Below are 21,712 nucleotides of genomic sequence, written 5' to 3' on the forward strand. Positions count from 1 at the left end.
CAAGGATAATCAAGTTTATTGCTGGGATGGACGGTAGGGAAGACGCCGTATCATCATCATCAGTCAATGTCAAGCTGGATTGGTATTCCAAAATGTAAGACGCTATTACATCCAATATACTACTCACATATTGAATGTAGTAATGTCTTATATTACGAGACGGAGGAGGTATCAATTTTATTTAAAGTCTATGTATGGCGCCGCGTGGACCGTCAGATCTTGACATTGTTTTTGCTAATATGATTCGAGTTGTGAATAAGCGAAGGCAGCTTGGGATTTCGAATTCCGGATTTGTGGGAGATGTGACGAGCTTGGACGAGAAGACTGGCTGCTGCTAAAAAGAGAGAGAGAGGGTCTAGGACTCTGTTGCGTGCTGCTCGCTGCTTCTTTGTTGAGGTGGACTGCACGTCGGTAGCCACGGTTTCATTTCATATTCTGGGTGTAATAATCAACCAAGAGGATATGTACATGGAAAGTGCAGTTTAAAGCATGCATGGTTGGATGTGTCATGTGTGCATGCGCGGCGCGTGGCATGGCCCCACGGCACTCCCTACCATCCGGTTGACCGGTGGAGAGAAAGAAAAAGCAAAGTCCATCCATCCTGCCTGCCTGCCCTGAACGGTGAGTGCAGTCCCTCCCACTCCCACTCGCGGCGGGCGATCGTTGTCCTCCTGCTTGCTGACCGAGGAGGCAGGGAAGGCCGTCGTCGTCCATCGGCTTGCCTTTTGTTCCCGTAGCTGCTCCCCGTCGTCCACGCGCGTGCAAATCAACCGGCCGGACAGCTGGTCGCCGCCGCCGCCGTGCGTCCGGCGCAACATGATGCCACGCGCACGCGCACGGCGCGGTGACCGCGCGCGCTCGCCGCTGTGTGCCTAGCCTGACTGACTGCTACTAGCACTACGTACTGCAGCGGCAGGAACGCAAGGACGAAGGCCACGAGAGCCGACAGATGCGCTCAATCATGCATCTGCGCGACAGCGACTTGGACCGGCCCCGCCAGGTGCTCCTTGTCGCCTCGTTCCCACGTCCACGTGTCGGCCGGGCTCGATGCGCCGGACGTGGGACGGCGGGCGGCGGGCGGCGGGCCGGGGAAGGTGCATGCATGCATGCATCCATCCGTGACCCGCGGTGGTGGTGGACTGGTGGTCGTCATCGGATCGGTCGGGGATCCGTTCGTTCGGTGCTGGTCAAGGTCAATGGGCTGGCCGGTGCGATGATGCTGATATGGTGGTTACTCCACTAACCGTTGTTAACTGACACTCACATGCGCATGCGTGTGTGGACCTGTGGGCGAGACTGCTGGGTCGATCGAGGATTATATTCTACCGATCGATCATCTGGTCGGTAAGTTCAGAGCAGATATTCCTAGCTACATCGATCGTGTCGGTCCATCTATGCCTGCCTGAAGCTTCCTTGCTGGCAACAGAATATCCGTCCGTCCGTCCGGTCTACGTGCAGCTAGTGGCGCCGCGTCCAATCCAATAGCAGGAATTATTTATCCAAAACCATTAAGCTTGGGGCTAAGGTAAAAAATTAGTATCAAATTTAAGTCAGATCATAAAAAAACATCAATTGTGAGCCTAATACGTAACGTGGAGCACTGACACTGTGTTTCAGCCACAAAAACAGCGGAACCGATAGGTGAGGGCCCGCCTGTCGGACCGATGTGGCATGTCTACATGCATAAATTCTACAAGGGAGGCTCCATGATTCATTGGTTGGCGTCCTCGACGGCGTCCTGTCCGCGGACGGTGGCCTAGATGAGCTCGCACCGACTTGCTCTTCTCCTGCGACGACCACAACGACGAGATGAGCAGTGCCTAGAAACTGTTTGCTGAAATACCCATGAAGCTGGAGGTAGAAGTAAAAAAGAAAAAAAAAGAAAAAATAAACAACCACTCTAGTCATTGACAGATGGAACCTTGTCTACCTCAGCAACTGGCGGGCCTCACCTGTCAGTTCCGTTGTTACCGTGGCCAAAACGCAGGCGACGGTGCTCCGCGTTACGTATTAAGCTCATAATTGATGTTTTTTATGACCTGGTTTAAATCTGATAATAATTTTGGGTAAATAACTCCCAACAGGAGCTGCGTGCAGTGTGCTCCCTTCTCGTCTCCTTCCCCTTCATTTCGCGCGCGCACTCAAGTGCCGGAAGAAAAGCCGGTGCGGACCCATATGCTGATCCGATCCGACACGTGGCCACTCGGCCACACGACTCAACGTTACAAAAAGGAGGGTACCCAGGACCAAGGAGTGGCAGGCCACCGAAACGAGCGCGCACACCACAGCACGTCACTACTCACCAGCACCGATCGCCGTGCCTTTTCAGCCATGCTCTCCACGGCCCGCGCGGTGAGCGCGCCCGCTAGCGCCGCCCAGCAGCCCGGACGGAGGCCGGCGAGTAGCGTGATCCTCCTCCCGCCGGCCGACGACGGCAGGCGTGCGCCGTGGCCGCGCTCTGTGGCAGCACGCGCCGCCGGCTCGTCCCACCCCGTTGGCTGCCTCGAGGCGCCCGCGCCGTGGACCGGCATCGCGCCACGGCCACCGAGGACGCACGACAGCGCGCTGCAGCAGGCCGGGGCCATGTCGTGCGCGGAGTGCGTGCGCCAGCTCGTGCTCAAGCAGGCGGCGCTCGCGGCCTCGACCGCGCCGAGGAAGGCGCGGCTTGCCGGCCGCGACGCCGGCGTTCTGGACGCGGCCTTCGACCGCTGCGGCGCGGTGTGCAAGGAGTACGCCAAGACGTTCTACCTGGCCACGCAGCTGATGACGCCGGAGCGGAGGCGGGCGATCTGGGCAATATACGGTAAGCCACCGCCACCGACACCGATGCGAGCGACGGCACGGGGGGGAGACCATTGACGCGGGTGGTTGACTTGTTGGATGGATGTGTCGCGCAGTGTGGTGCCGGAGGACGGACGAGCTGGTGGACGGGCCGAACGCGGCGCACACGTCGGCGCTGGCGCTGGACCGGTGGGAGTCGCGCCTCGACGGCGTCTTCGCCGGCAGGCCCTACGACATGCTGGACGCGGCGCTGGCCGACGCCGTGGCCGCCTTCCCGGCCGTCGACGAGCGGCCGTTCCGGGACATGGTCCAGGGGATGCGCATGGACCTCGCCAAGTCCCGCTACGCCACCTTCGACGAGCTCTACCTCTACTGCTACCGCGTGGCCGGCACCGTCGGGCTCATGACCGTCCCCGTCATGGGCGTCTCCCCGGGCTCCCAGGCGGGCGTCGACACGGTGTACGCCGGCGCGGTCGCCCTCGGCGTCGCCAACCAGCTCACCAACATCCTCCGGGACGTCGGCGAGGAGTAAGTGTCAGTTGTACATGTTTTCTGAATTCAGGTGCTCTTGCCGCTGCCCGCTCATCTCTGACGCCGGCGTTGTTGACACCTGACAGTGCGAGGAGGGGCAGGATCTACCTGCCGCAGGACGAGCTGGCCATGGCCGGCATCTCCGAGGCGGACATCTTCGCCGGCCGTGTCACCGGCGAGTGGAGGAGCTTCATGAAGGGCCAGATCGCGAGGGCCAGGGACTACTTCCAGCAGGCCGAGCAAGGCGCGGCCGAGCTCAACCAGGAGAGCCGATGGCCGGTAAGCGCGCGACAGAAGTTCCATCGGAAAATCCAAATTTCTCAGCCAAAAGCGTTAAAATTCAGCAGTCTAAGTAAGTTTCAGATTAACATGTAATGATGCGATTTGCATGCAGGTGTGGGCGTCTCTGCTGCTGTACCGGCAGATCCTGGACGAGATCGAGGCCAACGGCTACGACAACTTCAGCAAGCGGGCCTACGTTCCCAAGGCCAAGAAGCTGGCGGCGCTGCCCAAAGCTTACCTAAGATCACTCATGCCTCCTCCTTCTTTGGACAGGCACCGTTAGTTAGTTAGCTTTGGTGTCTTGTGCTCTAGTGTCAGTGTAACAGTAACACTATACAGAGATCAGAGCCTCGTGGTATATAGCAGTGGTGTACACTGTACAGTACAGAGCTTGCGAGTACGTTTTTGCAGTGTACAAAGTGTTGAAGATAAATTATGTGCTTGTTAGAAAATGATGCAGAGCAGAGTGAAATGGAACAGAGATGTGTTCAGTGTGGAAGGTCATCTTGGTGAGCTGGGTTGGGTTGGCAATCTATCTGCAGGCCTGCATCATGCAATCATCAATCGTTTTTAGTCACACCTCTACCGAAAATGGCAAGTGATCGGTTCGTTTTATTGTATTGTATATTATGTGAATTGCTGCTCCTGTCAGCATAGCTGTCAGATTTGGTTAGCCAGAAAGATTTCCATCCTTGCAAGTCAACAGGCCAGTTTAGAAACATATAACAAATACAGATGGCATCATTTGGTACTGCAACAATCATATATTCATATTCATACCAGCATGACCTCACCAAGATCTTGAGTCATTTGGACCTGAAAATGTTTTTGCATCTATTCATGCCAGAGTGTGTTCTTTCTTTCGCATCGTTTGGTACTCACCAAGATCTTGAGTAACATCTAGCCGGCCGACTAGCTTTTTTGTCAGAAAAGAAGGAAGAGATAACTATGTTGGTTGACAGACACAAGTATCAATCCAGAACCACATGACATTATCTACTTGAGCAAAAGAGGTTGTAGCCTTCTAGATCCAACCGCGCGGCCCTTAAAAACATACATAATCTACTTCAGCTAATTAGATCTCTGCAATTCAAGAATCGTAAAACCGTAATAGCCAGGTAGATGCGTGACGTGACGCCGCCCCAGGCGAGTGGATGTGTGCATTGTGCCTTCTATAAATGGAAAGTGCATAAGTTCATTTCCTAAGATGAATATATAAGTTCAAAGAAAGGTAAGATGTTCGTTTAAGTTGGATTTGTTCAGTCCAACCTCTTTTGAGCTCGTTCAGTGAAATGCACATGTTGCATTGCTCTGAACTTCATATTTACCTGCCCTTGGCCACAGCCTGCTGCATTAGGTATATTTGAACTTAATTGTGTTCTGCTGTGGCGCCCTTTGAGATCGGTAACGTTATCTAGTGAACGTTAGCTGGGAGAGGGATCAGGGATGGCAAGCAGCTTTAGTTGCTTCTTGCGATCAAAAGGTGGCAGTTTTAAACAAAAAATACCCTGAGAAACTGCCATGCTGTCCTTAAGAAATTACCATCCCCTCACAATTAAAACTGTCAGCGAAATAATTCAAAATGCCACCACTCCCAGCAAACGCTCGCCAGCTAAGAGGATCCTTTGAGATTTCCCTGATGAAGATTTTTGGAACTCAAAAATTCCCAAGAGCAGTATCCTACACTTGGCAAACCATCTTGTATGGGATGGAACTTCTGCAAAAAGGATTACTATGGAGAGTGGGAGACGGCAAGCAAATTTCACAACTATCTCTCTTTTCAATGAAATGAAACGCAAAGGTCCATTGAGTTTCCCCAAAAAAAAAAAATTTGGTGCCGGATACCACAGGTACAGTATACACCTTAGTCCCGGTGCAAGATAAACAAACAGTGAATTCTCTAATTTTAGTAAGGTTCCTCATGAAAAGAACAAACTGTTAGAGAACTTCTTACTGAGAACATTGCAGAAAAAATTCTTAAAATCCCTCTAAGCTCTGAAGGGCGTAGCAACTTTGCCTCTTGGCCATACACCAAAACGGGTATTTATACTATGAGGTCAGGCTATAATGTTGCAAGAATACATCTGCTCTGGATTAATCAAAGCTCTGCAGGCAGCGGATCTTCTTGGGAACAGGGTGTCACGGAGATATTGTGGGAAAAAACTATGGAGAATTAATTATCCAGAAGAATGAAGATCACGCTGTGGAGAATAGCACAGAACTGCCTTCCTACAGTTGATCAGCTCCACAGGCGATCAATCCCAACAAGGTATGACTGCATATATTGTAACAAGATTGAGACAGTGTAATACTGTTTTTCTTCTTTGCCATTATGTCAAAGAAGTCTGAGCGGAGCTAAAGAAATGATTTGATATATCACTAAATCTGAAAAGGTTTGTCCATATGCAACAATGGCTATTTGAACTGGATTTCTAATGCCTCACATTTCCATTCAATGATCCTTGCTCTTGCAATTTGGCACACTTGGGAGAATCAGAACAATATGAGAAACGGTGAAAAAGTGCCTCAACCTTCACGTGTGGTGGGCAAGATCAAAGCTTATGTTGATTTCATCTTATTGTACAACTTCAGGTTGTCTGTCTCCATTAGGCGTGAGCACCAGACGACAATCCCCAAGTTGTCTCCGCCGCCCGCTGAGTCAGTCCAGGTAAATGTTGATGCTGCGATTTTCGCCCAGACCAGACACATGGGCATTGATGTTGTCATCCGCAGCCACCTGGGTCGGGTGTTAGCCGCAAGCAGAAGATTTGATCACATAGATAAACCTTTGCTGAAGAAACTAGCTTCCAACAGATTGTTGTGGCTTCCAATTATGCTGGTTTGATCAGTAAGGTGAAGAGTGGGGAGAAGGACGGAACCTCATATAGGTGAGATCGTCTTTGATACTCGGAGTAGGGCTTCAAAGTTCTTGTAAAGAGGCAGCACATGTTCTAGCAAAGTCAGCTGAACAGGATGCAGGGTCCTGCTGGTTTAACGTGTCTCCTGATATTATCAGGGCCATGTTACTGAACAAATCTCCAAATGATTGAATGAAGCTGCCTATTATCAAGATTTAGACAGATGCAGAGAGCTGACCTGAGATAAGTACAGCTGTACCAAGGAATACATTTTTCTGGTAAAACGTCTGGAACAGCAAAGGTCCAAGCCTGACTGAGTGGGTCTTCTTGTAAACCCAAGTGAAGGCATCAATAATACCACTCTTCATACAAGTAAAAACATCTTGAACACTGGCAAGACAAGCCATGGGGACTCGGCTCTTCGGCTTTACCACACCTGCATCTTGAACACCGTGAACTCAGGGCTGAACTCCCAAAATAGGTTCCATGAATGTTGTCCAGGGTCTCATCACTTTATCGAGGTGGTCTGCAAAACCACAAGAGTACTTGATAATCTGATAAGATCTTCATGAGATTCTAAATCTACATATTCAAATGACATATCAGGACATCCATGACATCAAGGCCATGGTCAGCATGTAATTGTTCCATGCACCTGAAGTTCAAAGCTGATAAAAGCACAGAGTTTAAAGACATATTCTTCTCAACCGTAGGAGAGCACTCAAAAACCATACAACAAGATAACTACTCCTATACACACCCAATGCATGCTGGTTCGCCTGAATTGTTCTATCAACTCCTCAACAAGCTTGATCGCCACATTAACAGATTCCAACATCACATCCAACTAAAAACTGAAAAGTGCTCTTTTAGAAATTCAATCATGTAGAATCTTGTGATGTACACTGTGTTTGCACTCTGTGTCCAAGCCCAATATCAGTTCTCCAACTCAGATTCATGCTATGATTAAGAACCCCCCTAAACAATGACAGCATACCGACCGGGCCCTACATTTATCGGGGAGCTCAAATCCTCACTAGAGTGAGGCACAGAGAGTGGAACATCAGCATGCACCCATGACCCCATGCCATGACAATATGACATAAATTGGTGGTGCGGGCCCTATTACCACTCCCTCCGTATTTTGGGATAGAGGGAGTATTTCTTAAGTCTTGTAAGAATAGTTGATATTTTAATCAAACTTGGAAATAATTATATTATATCTTGTTTTCAAATATCATAATGACAGAGTTCAACTTGTGACCACTGAAATTCGTGACCCGGACCCATAGTCTATCAAACCTTTAGCTAACTATATAGGTGTTGTATCTGTATGGAGCTTCAAAGTTCAGGTTAAGGTTGGTCAGAGTTGAAATGGAGCAGGATGCAATTGTGCCATCTACCCTATAAACACCAATATTCTACCGACAACTTAAGAGGGCTGTAAATGCACATTTGTTTGGTACTACCACCGTAAAGAAATATAAGAGCGTTTAGACCACTGGAGATGTCAGATGCTACAGTCCTAAATCGCAGATTACCATCATACTGATTTACGATTATGCACATCATTGCTCATCCCTGCATGCAGTTTTGATCTACACAACCAATTCTAGACTGATATCCAAGTGGGTCATTTCTGTTTCTGTTCGTCCTAACACCTTTGGCAAAAGTAAGAACATACTCTGTACAATCTAACCAAAAGACAAAAATGTTGAGCATCTTCCAATATTTCTTAAAATTATACCTAATTCTCTTCAAACTAAAAATGAATGACAAAAAACATGAGTATAGAAATTCAGAAAGATGCACTACACATGTGTGATGACTAAAGGAATAAAAAGAGGGAATGATATTCACCTGTATATCCAGAACACTGTGGGGCAAGATCACTCATATGAGGTGGCACAGATGAATTTTTCTCGAAGGAAAGCATCCTGGATCGCCTGGACACAACAGTCTGAATTATATCAGGAACCGTTGATGCCACAGCAGTAGAGAGAATTGACGAATACACCACCGAGCCCTATTTTGACCGTGTGGCTTACCACCGCACATGTCCTTCATGTTGCTATGTAATCATATCAAATTTTCCAATTGCTTCTAAGAAAGCTCTTGTTGAAAATGAGTGGGAAGAACAGGCGCATGAACGAAGTTAAAAGAACACTATACCTCCATGTATATTAAAATTTCAATAATAAGAGTGTACACCTGCTGGCTGCTGCAGTACTCTTGTGTTGCAAATAACAAAGTACTCTTGTGTTGCAAAGCCCACTGTGGTACTCTTTACTAATATGTGGTACTCTTAAATAATATGAATCTCCTAGGCATAAAATCGACACACCAGACCAGACAGTAAATAAATTAACATCTGAAAGACGAGCACTCTTCTTTCGCCGATTTTTGGGTGGTGAGAGACTCTCGTGGTGATGACAACTAATTTTGTTGCCAGTGCAATTCAGAGTGCAAGGTACAGTGTAGTACCTAAAACCATAGATTCTTGAATCTGGTGTTGGGTTGATATTGGTGTCGACAGCAAGAGCAAGAGTACACAGAGCCACACAGGTATGTGCCGTGCCGCCGTCCCACTAACTCTGCTAATAGTATATTCTAAGGTGCTTCAGTTCTCAAGCCACTGTTTGGTCTATCTATATTCGTTGCTTCCTCCCTGTAGGATAGTCAGAGTGATAGCACAACTTATGCACATGCTTTGTACATTAGTGCAGCTCAAGAAATTGGTGTGCTTGGAAGTTGGAACCCTGTAATGTTGGGATCACATCTATGGAGATATGATTCTCTATCTGTTATAATTTGACTTCAACGTTGGATGGCTATTTATTTAGTCCTCATGGCATGGGATTTCGTGACCAAGGCTAATTTTGGGATGGTAAGATCGGAATAGGCTTTTAAATAGCTTTTCCAAATAACACCCCAAAAGGTTACCCTATTGTTTATAGTAAAATAAAACACCCCAGAAGGCTTTTAAATACGCTTTTAAAGAGCTTTTGAATATGCTCAGTACCATACATAATCTAATTCAGCAAATTTAGAAGGCTTTTAAATACGCTTTTAAAGAGCTTTTGAATATATGCTCAGTACCATACATAATATACTTCAGCAAATTTAGAGTCTGCAATTCAAAAAACTTTGTTTCAGAAAACAATATTTGCAAGACTGAAAAATAAACTGAAAAAAACAACAAGCCTAGATCACACACAGCCTCAAGAAACCGACCTCAAGTCAAAGCATCCACCAAACTTCAGTGACAGCACAGCAACGACAAAAAAAATGGTTGTGCTTTTACATTATCATAACATGTGTGCAAGCTGGATATCAAAGCTAGGAACATTGTTTATAAGGCGGTAAGGCGACCTAAGGCAAGCACCACCCGCTCTAGTGCCTAGGCTACGCCTAAGCGCCTAAGGCGGGCATATTTGTAAGGCACTGCCAGGGCGCCTAAGAGTGTAAGGCATGATGCCTTAAAAACAATGAGGAAACTATTCGATTTCCAAATATCAAGAGTGGAATAAGTTCACAGCAGTGCACGACAGAAAAAAAAATCTAAATATGAACATTATCAAAGTATTGAAGACTCCATATACTTCTCATATCTGAATTTCAATCTCCAGACTGCAATTAGGATTTAGGAATGTACAGCAGTACATAGTACACTCTGAGTGTTTTTTGCATATCTAAACAAACAAGCAGAAGGCTCATAGTGATTTACCAAGACAGGGACATCAATGAAATGAGTGTAGATTTCAAAATTGAGATATGTACTGTGATTTCAACAACGTTACACAAATATCACCATGAACTTGCACCACCCCAGCTAATAGAGTTCTTATTCAGTAAGCGCACACATCGACGACAATGGGAACCAACTTTACACTGAGCCACTCTTTCTTACAATGGATGAATCAATCGGTCATAAAGCATGTATACTGACCTATCCATCGTCTTGGCTAGGAGGCGTACTGTGGTGCCCGTGAGGCCATCCTAGCAACCTGCGCCTGCTGCTGTGCATTGTTGACCTTGGTGCAGAGGACACGCTGGAAGAACTGCTCCCGTGCGAGTGCACGCACGCTCCTGAGGTAGCCGTCAAAGGGCACCGATCCTTCCTGGACAGCCTTGTCGAGCGCGTAGATGGTGTCCTCAAGCGCCAAATCAGTAGCTGTGCACTCAAGCATCTGCCTGGACAGCACATCGGCTGGCTGGATGGCCCCCTCTGCCTCGGCAGTGTCGTCACCAGCCCCCTTACGGTTCTCGGCGACCCAGGCCTCAATGACGTCAGTGGCCATCACCACGTCCTGAAGCCGGCGCTCGAGCGTCTCCTTCTCTTCTGTGATCCTACGCACCCCATCGTTCACCACCTCCCCCCGGCCACGCAGCTCGGCCTGCACGGCAAAGAGGGCGTCGACCTCGGCCTCACGGGCAGTGCGCAGGGCAGCGGCGTCAGCATAGGCGGTGTCGACGAGCTTGGAGATGGCGTTGCGCTTGAAGACCTCGGCTGGGTCCTCTGTGGGCGGCTGGCGCGCGGCGAGCTGGGGCGATGCTGGGAACCTGTACGGGCGAGGGACAGGGGCGTACACGGCCTCCGGTCGCATGGCGGGGGAGGCGGCGGCGGGAGGAGGAGTAGGATGAGCGGGAGGAGGAGCGGGAGAAGGGGCTGCAACGGATCTAGTGAAAAGCGGCGGGTCGAGGCCGAAGAGGTGGGAGAGGGATCTGACGAGGTCGAGGAGGTTGGAGGAGGGGAAGACCCATGAGCGGAGGTAGGGCGCGTTGGCGACGAGGCCGGAGCGGTCGACGAGCGGGTGGTGGGGCTTGATGAGCATGTCGCGGGTGGGGGAGAGGAAGACGAGGGGCGGGGAGCGCGGGTAGGTCTCGGGCAGCCAGATGACGGCGGGCAGGTTGTAGGTGGCCCCGGCGTGGTGGATGGGGACGGTGCCGTCGGCCTGGAGCAGGTGGGCGGCGCGGCCGTCGTTGTGGGTGAAGAGGGCCGCCTTGGGGTGGAGCGAGGGGAAGGCGTCGGCGAGGGCGACGAGGTGGTTGCGGATGAGCCACTTGACGTCCTCCGCGTAGGGGAGCGCCGAGGGCCCCCGCTGCGAGAGGGCGGTGTTGAGGAACTGGTGCGCGTACTGCGCTCCGCTCGCCGGCGGCGGCGGGGACGGGGACGGCGCCATCGGATCGGGGGAGGGGGGAGCTAGGGTTTGGTCCTCCTGCCTTCTCTGTGTGTATTTGGGGGAAGCAGGGGAAGGAGGAAGAAGAGTGCACGATACGAAGGGGAAGGAGGATTCGGTTCCTTTGCAACGAAGTCGAATACCTTCTCTTAAGAAAAAAAAAAGAGAGGAAGGATGGTTCGCTTTCTTTGCAACGAAGGAAGTGATTTTGCAAGCATTAGTAACTGCGCCTTTTTGCGAAAAAAAAAACCTCGGGGCTTCCGCGACCGCTAAGGCCTCGTTTGGTTAAGGGGGATTGAAAAGGTTTTGAGAAGGAGGGATTCAAGGGATTGGGTGAACCCCTTTGTTTCACCCAATTCTCTCAAATCCCACGAGGAGGGTTTTGAAACACATGGATAGAAAGGGATTGAAAGGGAACGGAGGGGATTGGGTTAAACAAACCCCTCCTGTCAAATGGACGCCCGAGGATCTGTGGGATTTATGGGTCCCCGGGGATTTTCCTCTCAAACCCTTCCCAATTCCCTTAACAAACGAGGCCTAAGGCAATCTGACGGTGATGGAATCGAGTGGGTGAGATGGCTCCTCCGACGCCGGTGGCCCCGTCAGGGGAGGGGGTCTCGGCCTTCGGAGTGGGCCTTGATGGGGGCTCCCCCTGCGTACGAGAAGGGATTCTCTCGGGGACGAGTCCGAGGCGTTTTTTGCGAAAGGGGAAGAAGCAGGGTGCGGCGACTCCAGTGTCGGTGATCCCGCCGGTGGAGGAGGGATCCTATACAGAAGTAAATCTTGGCGGGGGTCTCATCTTCGCACGGGATTGGGAATCGCTTCGGGTGCAATCAAGGTAAATCCTTCGGCGAACACAGAATCGGGAAATCTGCTTGGAGCTGTCAAGGAAAAGAGCAAAGGAAATCCTCGACAGCTCGGCAGGTGAGTTCCCCTACGATCCTAATTCAACAGGTACTTCTGGGGCTAGCAAAATTGTTGGCCCCGTGTTATCTGCCGATTTGGGGAATGATTGTATGATGGAAACTGTCTAGGCTGGAAAGGGGGATTTCCCGGGGGATATTGGTCTGCCTCATGTTTTCTTTGGGAATTTTTCTAGTGGATTGAGGGAAACATAGAGGAATCAAGGGGGAGAGGAAAGGTAGCGGGAGTTTCTCAGGTTGTTGATGATTGTAATTCCATTGTGGGCAAGAGTTTGAATACTGGTCGTATTGTTAGGAAACTGAAATTTTTAGGACAATTAATCTATACCTAATAATAAAGCGGCTATTGCTTCCGTCGGAAAACCCACCACGACATTTTTATAAAAAAGCTTTTGTAATTTTTGTTATTCAACCCATGCATCATTTATCTGCAATGCAAAAAGAAAAAACAATTCGCTATAAAAATTATACCCGTACGCATCGCCTCCTCCCGACCCTGGGCTACCCTGGCCTGTGCCCAGGCCGCTGCCACACCACTCGCCGCCGCGTCCGACCTCAACCACCAGTGCTGTCAATCTCAACACACCCGCCTCCGCGGTCGTACCTCTGCCCACTTGCTGCCTCCGTTTCGGCGCTCGAGCATAGCTTCTGGATCAAATCAACGCGACAGCTACAACGACTTGGGATGATGTGTCTGCTCGATGCAGAACGGCGGCGGCGCGCGGATAAGGTGTGGCGGAGCGAAGTACTTGCTGGTGGAGGCGGGCCTCCATGGCCCACACGGGAAACTCCGAGGTTATGGCGCGGCAACGACGACTCCTTATAGCCAGATAGAGGCGCCTAACCCTTGCTCCCCTCATCGTATCCCCTCCTCCGGCACGAACTCATCATCTGGTGAGATCCCCTCCCCATGCCTCCAACCGTGTGCCAAGCACCGGTAAGAAATTTTGTTTTGTGGGAATTTGTTTGCTGATGAATGAATGTATTGAATGAAAGATTGCATTATTGTAGAGAGAGAATGGAACACCACCTTCAGTTTGTCATCTGATCCCACATTCTCTACCCCATGAGTGAAATAAGATAACAGTCCATTGATCAATTCACGTAGCCTCTTTGTTTTGCTTTGCTTGTCCCGCTCAATTAATTTCTCATCATGATGGAATTAACATTGGGCGGGTTGATTTCTCAATAAAATAGGATAGGACTGACTACATTAGTTAGTTAGCTTATTATTTTAATAAATCAAAATGATTATAAAAAGATTAAAAGCGTGTGGTATTTTTATCTCCCGTTGCAACGCACTGGCCCTTTTGCTAGTATGTGATAATTGTATTAATTCTTGTGGAGAGGTTGCGTCACAACGGGAGTCTCGGGGCTATATTTGTTCTAGATGTGGAAGTCGCTAGTCTTCTTGTAGCTCTTCCCAGGGATCAAAGACACGTGCTTTTTCGCTTCCAATTCGTGGGTCTGGGTCGAGGGACATGGCTAGCCGGGGAGAGGCAAAGGAGAGGCATGATGGTCGAAACACAAGAGAGTGGAGAGTTCGGGAGGGATATTGGCTCAGGCGACGGGGATGGTTTCTCCGCCGCCAACTGTAGGGACAACGGTTACTCGAACCCCGTCTACTCCCGATCGTTTGGGGAAGACGGCGTCAAGGCGTCTCCAAGGCGAATGCATCCCTCTTGTCATCGACATGGAGGCAGCTCGCAAGGCCGTCAGTGGGTTCATGGTGGTCGGACGCCTCCTTTTACCCTTCTTGTCAACCCACATGTCATCGTTGATGAGCTTCGTGCCACGGAATGGAAGAGCCAAGGGGTGGTCACCGTCCAAGAAGTGGCAAGCGATGACGGGAGGTTTGTCCTCAATTTTGTTGCTGAAGGAGATCGATGGTTTGTGCTTAAGGCACAACCGTGGCATTATAGGCGGGATGGTGTCATTTTTGTCGAGTTCGACGGAGGTCGACTTTGGCGTCATGGCCATCTGGGCCCAGGTACGCAACCTCCCTTTCGAGCTCAAGACCGAGAGTATCGGCCAGACTCTTGGGGATGAATTGGGGGAGGTGCTCGAGGTCTCACACCGTAATCATATCATCGTTGAAAAAAATTGCGTGTGCGTGTAGGGATTATGTTACATGAGCCTCTAAAGAGTATTGTAGGATTCACTCCTTTGGGTAGTTCAAAGAAAGTTAAATTTGATGTACGTTATGAGAAACTACCCCTGTATTACGAGTGTTGTGGGTTGGCAGGACATACATCTGTGATATTTTGTAATATCCTAGTGAGAAAAGAGTAGCCAGCTACCCAAAAAATCTTAGTGTTGAAGCATACTGAAAGGGTCAAGGCGCAAACAAGAGAGCTCTTAAATTTGGGAGCTTCTCTAGTGGTGAGAAGTTTCCAAGTGCCGGCATCGACAACAACAACACTGATGGCATTGTCATCAAGGTGGCCACGGCGGTGAGCGGTCTCTTGGTGGCTGAAAATGATGCTGCAACTTTCGTCAAGATGGTCGCCTCGACGACGGCAGCGATGACTGCGTGTGCAACGGCAATGATCACTGCGACGGCGGAGGAGGGTACAATAGAGGCTACTCCCATGCTTGGCCAGGAGGGTCAGGCTTGGGGGCATCGTTGTCTACAGGTGGTGCGACACTTGGTCAGGAGGACCGAGTGTTGGTGCAGGCTGCGCCCGCTAGACTCGGCCAGGAGGAACGGGGGCTGGTGGACACGGGTTTCCCTGGTTACCAGGGACATTGGTATATAGTCTATGTTATACTGTTAAATAACAAGCCTTCTATTATCTATATTCTAGTTAATACGTGTGCTTGGGAGTCCTTGCAATTTGAATAAACCAAGATCTTACCATGACTGCAATTTTAGAGAGACGCCGAAAGTGGATATGGAAAAGCTACAGCCGGAACAGTCTAGCCAGGTGCCCACGACTGTTGTTGATGTTGGAATTATGTGTCCTGCAGCTATATTTAAATAATAGGAATTGCTAATATTCGGAATACCTTAGTATGGAATCATACATGTATTTGTACATGGAATTACTTTACATTATTATCATGGAATTATTACTTGTTGGAATACTTAAGTTATATACTTAAGGAAGCTGGTTAATTATCGGTGGAATACAATATATTTTATATATTAGAAAGACTATCCGGGTACGCTGATAATTGGAAGGAGCTAGATCGTATAGTTAGATTACAGCCCTAATGTTGATCTATATAATTAGAGGAATTTACACTCTATTATGGCGCGTGGCTCACAAACGTGTGTTCCAGGGACATAAACGGGTAGAATCCGTTAACAGACAAATATGATCGTGGTTGGTAATTTGATCTGGAGTCTATCCCGGAAACTAGTGGAAAATACTAGGAATCTTATATCTGTATAAGAGGTGGACTCTTTGAAAAGACGGTATAAGAAGGTCCCTACCCCCTAGCCTCAGATATGCGATTGTGAGCGGCACCACGGATAAGCGCAGAGGAATAGGGGGTAAACCATAAACCCTAAATTTCTAACATTGGTATTAGAGCCGATTAAAGTTCACGACGTAGTCATCCACTCGATTCGATCCGTAATCAAATCCGCTGCGTAGTCTGCTCGTGGTCAACTTGTACAGGAATTCCACGCCATCAGGACTGAGATTGATTTGATGTGCTCTTCGTGTACAGACGCGCTGGTTCAGCCGCTCAAATCGCTCCAGGTCGATTTGCTCGCGCGCCGCACTACCGCCTTGCCACGCCGCTTGCTGTCTCGCGCCGCCGCACTACTGCCGCGGAGCGCCGCCTGTAATCCGCGGAGGACCAATCTGCAGTCGCCCCTCACCTGGAGCTCGTCTCCAATCCCACGTCTTGCAACAGTCCCCACTACTGTCGGCCGTCGTCGTCGACCGCTGCAGCACCAGGTCCCTGCTAGGTGCTTGTCGTCAATTCACGGACCTGACTCTGGTTGCTCTATTGCTGATCCAAGTCAATCCACGTCAAGGATTCATCAGGTACACAAGCTAGTCCCCTACGGCTGCTTGGAATTTGTCAGTTTTCTCATCTGCTACTACTGCTCCGATCAACTCCACCAAAGGAATTATTATCCCCTGAACTTTGTGGATTGATGGCTTCGAATAGTGTATTTGATGAGTTGCCCATGAATTAGTGACTCCTCACATGGTCCAACCGCACTCTGCCTCGGTGATTAGGTCGTGTTGTATTTCGTTCCCGCTGATTGCCGATGTCTCTGCCCCCGTCTTCGTGCATTGCATGAAGCACCAAGTCGCCGGAGCATGGCAGGAATTGTTGGAGAAAATTGTTTACAGATTCGTCTTAGATTGGATCTGGGATTGAAGATTTACTCAGGCTAACAGTGCCTTTCTTCGGAATCGAGCCCACGAACGACGAATCCTGCACACGCGTCAAGTGAGACACGTTGTTGCTCATCGACCTCACGTGCAATCCGACGCCTCCTGCAGCATCCGGTCGTCCGCATACTCGCCATGTCTTTGCGTGATGATTTTTGCGTGTGCTGCTTTATTATGCCAAGTTGAACGAGCTAGCTGCTCGGAAACTGCACATCATGGCCCACGTCTACTGCCGCTACGAATCTACATCACAACCGGACGACCTCACTCAAGTATTCAATGAGATGAGGAAAGGGACTGGAACAGGGAATGCCTTGCTATGTGTTAATCTACAGTTGTTTACTGCTTGCTAACATCTAGCCAAATGCACGACCGACAAGAACCAGGAAATTTGCTTAACACAGATGAATTCGCGAGGATTTCAAATAAGGATCACTCATATTTTGAGGAAGGAGGGACGCAAGGGATTAAATTCTTCTCTGTATTTTCAGAGTTGTTTGGAACCTACAGTGACACACTGGAATAGCTTTTTTTTTGGGTGAACTCTGCGTGTGGATAGCAGGGGAAATACGTGTAATGGCTGTCCTAAACTCCATGACAAGTTGATCAAGGAAATTAAATATAATATGATATGTGGAAACTTTTCGGGGGAATGACTCGGTCAATTATGGTTGACTACACCTTGAAGAGGAAGATACAGTACCTCAAATAGAATTGGCCAAGAGGAAGTGTCTATTATGGAACAACCCTTTTTTATGGAGGAAGATGGGAACCACTCTGTAGAACTGGAAATTTGCTCTCACCTAATGGTATTTTCATTGTCAATGTGCATTATACATCATTTATTGTTGGAATACTATAGCGACTTTATTGGCATGCAACAATTAGAAAGGAAAATTGATGCACTTTGGAATTGGAAATTTTGCCATGGAACTCCCTGGTGGAGGAAAAGTATTATTTTTATAGGACACTCTGTGCAACTTCTATAAGAAGGTATTTGATTTATATTTATCTTGGAATCCTTTGAGTATGACATACTATTTGGAAAAGGAAGAGCGGAAATATTGCTCAATGGTTAAATTAGTGCATTATGAATTTTCACACAATGGTTTATCTTTCTTGATGTCCATTGGAAATTGGCAAACAAATTTGTTTATTTGGAAAAGATAACTCTATATAAAGGAATACTGACAATGGGAACACATGCTTGGAATTTTACTATCTACGTCATCAATGACTTGGTCACATATCTTGGAATTAGATGAATTAGCTTATTGATTCTGGAATTCTAAACTTTAGTGGGAGGACTTTGGTATTTTGTGAAGCATATATACTGGACATTTTTACTGGCACACCTTTTATTAAGGTGGAAGGAGATTACAAAAGGAAACTTCACATCATTTTTTTAATACAGTTATGGTATTCTTTTCCCACTCCCACTAGAGGCTAGATTACTTATTTTATCACATTCATTGATTCTTGCACTTGATATGGTTATGTTTATACTAATTGAAATACAAGTCGGAATGTTTTATTGTGCTTGTCACATTACATACTGAAGTGGAAAATCAGTTGATTAAAAGATATAAAAGTTTTAACAACTGATTGGTGGGGGATAGTACACTTCAGGAATATGTCAATTGAACATGAAAAGAGCATGGAACTATTCACCATTGTAATAGATCGCACACTCTGCAATTAAATGGAGGAATTGAATACTTTTTACTACCATTTGTTTTTTGGAAGAAGCATCGCATATATACTGTTGGTTGTCAATATCGCACAGTCACTTGGCAAGGAATTCCTAATTAGTACAAAGCACACACCAGGAATTTTTCATGGTTATTCTAGTGGATGAAAGAGTGTTTTCTTTTTATCTGGGAAAGGAAAACTGGTGGAAAGGAGGAACACAGTTATTTTTATGATCAAGTGGAATCTATACAATCATACTGGAATATAATCTTGACCCCAAGAAAACTACAAGTGACACTCCCAACACCGACATGCTTAGAATAAGTGGGAGGAATTAACTTGGAATGCCATCTATGGATAATTGTTATGTGTTTTGGGGGAAAACTCACTCTATATTTTGGAGGAAGTCTCTTGAGAAGGCTCAATTTTTTTTTCTCAATGTCAACTATGGGTGGAAGAAATGAGGGAAGGAATAAACTCATTGAGGAATTATATAGTTTGGGAACTTATTATCATACCATATATCGCAAGCCCATTGTTTGTAAATGTTTTTATTCATTTGTGAGGAAATTTGACTCACTGGAATATGATAATGTCACTCTTGTTATTCACTTCTTCACACAAAGGGAAATATACTTTGTGGAAACTCTCTCTCCTGGAATTTTGGGAAAGAGGAACTAAATCATAGTTTGCTAATTGAATACACTATTGTATGATGTTATAACAAGCTTCACATCAATGGAATAGCAGGTCATATGGTTTTCTAAATGAAGCAAGGAGGTCATCTTTAAATGTAAGTGTAAACTATTTTGCATCATTATTGTATACATTAACATTGTTTTGTTGTTTGCAATGATAAAATCACATTGATGGAAGTGAAAGCTTGGTCATGTTTTAACTTTCATATGAAAGGAATGTTTTGAAGCTTCCTATGTTTTGGGAGTGGAACCACATAAGACATGTTTTTGAAATGTTTCTATGGAAAATTGCAAACTTGTTGAAGTACCTGAAACCAAACTCGGTGAGGAATTATGTTTGAACTCCTGAGGAAAAAGGGATAATACATGGTGTTAAAATTTATTGTATCTTTGTTATACAATCGTACCTTAGCTTCCGGAATTTATGCTGCATTCAAGTAGTGGAAGGAAATACAAGAAGCTAAGGGAATGTCACACATCATATTAGATTGTGGAAAGTGCATCAAGACAAGTCACTTTTAAAATACATTGAGGAAGCAATTACCGTATCTACGAGATGAGAAATAAGTCCAGGTACGCATGTTCAATTTTATTTTTTGTAGTACTAATATGGTGCAGGTTCACTGACTAAAGTCAGGAATTTCATTAAAACAAGGTTACTTATGGAACTTCATTTACTGATTGGATTTGATCTTTACGTGGTTTTGAAAATTTATTCATCATGATTATCATATATTTTGACTTAATGTGGAATTATTCATAGTATTGATATATGTGACTGGAAATAATTGATGCAGAATTTTACTTGAGGAAACAAAATACTCAAGGTGCCTCTAAAGGTGGAATTGCACTCGAGGAAATAATACTCGAGACGCCGAAGACAACTATGCTGGAATAATTAGGCGGAAACTAAGGTCTCTAGTGATCTTAGGGATCACAACAAGGAAACATATTTAAGGAATATATCACAATATATATTTATGAAGTTTTCAACATAGTGTTAATATGATTGCTGGTCCCTTGACTAAGTTTCTTAGTCGGGAGGTATTTGGCAAGCATGTTTAGGCTATGGATTTATGAATATTTGAATGATCGTTTTGGACAAGTGGGAGATGTTGGAATTATGTGTCCTGAAACTATATTCAAATAATAGGAATTGCTAATATTCGAAATACCTTAGTATGGAATCATACATGTATTTATACATGGAATTACTTTACATTATTATCATGGAATTATTACTTGTTGGAATACTTAAGTTATATACTTAAGGAAGCTGGTCAATTATCGATGGAATACAATATATTTTATATATTGGAAAGACTATCCGGGTACGCTGATAATTGGAAGGAGCTAGATCGTATAGTTAGATTACAGCCCTAATGTTGATCTACATAATTAGAGGAATTTACACTCTATTATGGCGCGTGGCTCACAAGCGTGTGCTCCAGGGACATAAACGGGTAGAATCCGTTAACAGACAAATATGATCGTGGTTGATAATTTGATCTGGAGTCTATCCCGGAAACTAGTGGAAAATACTAGGAATCTTATATCTGTATAAGAGGTGGACTCTTTGAAAAGACAGTATAAGAAGGTCCCTACCCCCTAGCCTCAGATATGCGATTGTGAGCGGCACCACGGATAAGCGCAGATGAATAGGGGGTAGACCACAAACCCTAAATTTCTAACAGTTGAGTCTAGTAATCAGCTTTTGTTCCAGTTAGGCATTTTGGAGGCGCTATCTGGTGTTGTGGCTGCGCGACTTGCTTTTGTTGGGGATGCTAATGCTAATGATGGTTGCTTTACATTTAGTGCTGCTAAGAATACAATGCAGGGCCTACATAGAAAGAATGGAAAGAAGGACAGGAAAAATAGGGAGGCTGACAGAGGTGAGGAAGCACGCAGGAAGGTCCTAGGCAAAAAAAAGAGACATTTTTCACATGCCCATCCAACGGGTAGTGAGTTAGAGTGTTCTTTTGAGAAATACTAGTAAATGTGCCCGTGCGTTGCATCGGGAAAAGAAAATCAATGAAAAATAGAAAATACAAATGTTATACGCAATGACAGATGACACACGTCAAGGAACTTATTTGTGAAGGATCGAACTAACAACATTCATATACTGTTTTAAAGCTTGTGGCTTTCCGTGAATGGCAACACTCATTTAGTTCTACACCGTTCAACGTAGAAATTTAAAGAACAACATAAAAAATTAACCAAAATGTTACAGAATAATTTAAAAATGTAAGGCCCAAATCTGGAATGGTCATTGTGAATTGGCCCACAGAATGCGATCCATATAACCAAGAAAGTGCCATATATAATAATATAACTTAATATTTATCAAAAAATTCATTAACTGTCAACCTCTACCGACAGAGTTATGCCCGTTCAAAATATCACCAA

The 21,712-nt window shown here is 46.6% G+C and overlaps 2 protein-coding genes and 1 long non-coding RNA gene across 6 annotated transcripts; 2 read left to right on the forward strand and 1 right to left on the reverse strand.

Annotated features, from left to right (window-relative positions):
• Positions 1 to 2,249: 2,249 nt before the first annotated feature.
• LOC123451928 (phytoene synthase 2, chloroplastic-like) lies at positions 2,250 to 4,073 on the forward strand. The gene is made up of 4 exons (XM_045128493.1): positions 2,250 to 2,803; positions 2,898 to 3,309; positions 3,399 to 3,591; positions 3,707 to 4,073. The coding sequence occupies exons 1-4, from the start codon at positions 2,332 to 2,334 to the stop codon at positions 3,875 to 3,877; spliced, it is 1,248 nt and encodes a 415-aa protein (XP_044984428.1). The 5' UTR covers positions 2,250 to 2,331; the 3' UTR covers positions 3,878 to 4,073.
• A 1,778-nt stretch (positions 4,074 to 5,851) lies between these two features.
• On the reverse strand, positions 5,852 to 11,746 carry LOC123451929 (protein ELC-like). 3 transcript variants are annotated; one of them, XM_045128496.1, is made up of 5 exons: positions 10,402 to 11,746; positions 8,313 to 8,398; positions 6,691 to 6,978; positions 6,474 to 6,597; positions 5,852 to 6,331 (listed from the first exon to the last, which is right to left on the reverse strand). In XM_045128496.1, exon 1 carries the CDS (start codon positions 11,633 to 11,635, stop codon positions 10,418 to 10,420), a length of 1,218 nt encoding a protein of 405 aa, XP_044984431.1. In that variant the 5' UTR covers positions 11,636 to 11,746; the 3' UTR covers positions 5,852 to 6,331; positions 6,474 to 6,597; positions 6,691 to 6,978; positions 8,313 to 8,398; positions 10,402 to 10,417. The 3 variants fall into 3 exon arrangements, with proteins under 3 accessions (XP_044984431.1, XP_044984429.1, XP_044984430.1); XM_045128494.1 differs by having other exon boundaries at positions 5,852 to 6,597; XM_045128495.1 differs by having other exon boundaries at positions 5,852 to 6,597; positions 8,313 to 8,412.
• Positions 11,747 to 12,470: 724 nt separating this feature from the next.
• LOC123451931 lies at positions 12,471 to 20,405 on the forward strand. 2 transcript variants are annotated; one of them, XR_006632533.1, is made up of 4 exons: positions 12,471 to 12,556; positions 19,356 to 19,398; positions 19,791 to 19,876; positions 20,101 to 20,405. It is a non-coding gene; the product is annotated as an uncharacterized LOC123451931 (long non-coding RNA). The 2 variants fall into 2 exon arrangements; XR_006632532.1 differs by having other exon boundaries at positions 19,791 to 20,405.
• The last annotated feature ends 1,307 nt before the right edge of the window (positions 20,406 to 21,712 follow it).

Source organism: Hordeum vulgare, chromosome 5H (assembly GCF_904849725.1).
Source record: "Hordeum vulgare subsp. vulgare chromosome 5H, MorexV3_pseudomolecules_assembly, whole genome shotgun sequence".
Lineage (NCBI taxonomy): Eukaryota > Viridiplantae > Streptophyta > Magnoliopsida > Poales > Poaceae > Hordeum > Hordeum vulgare.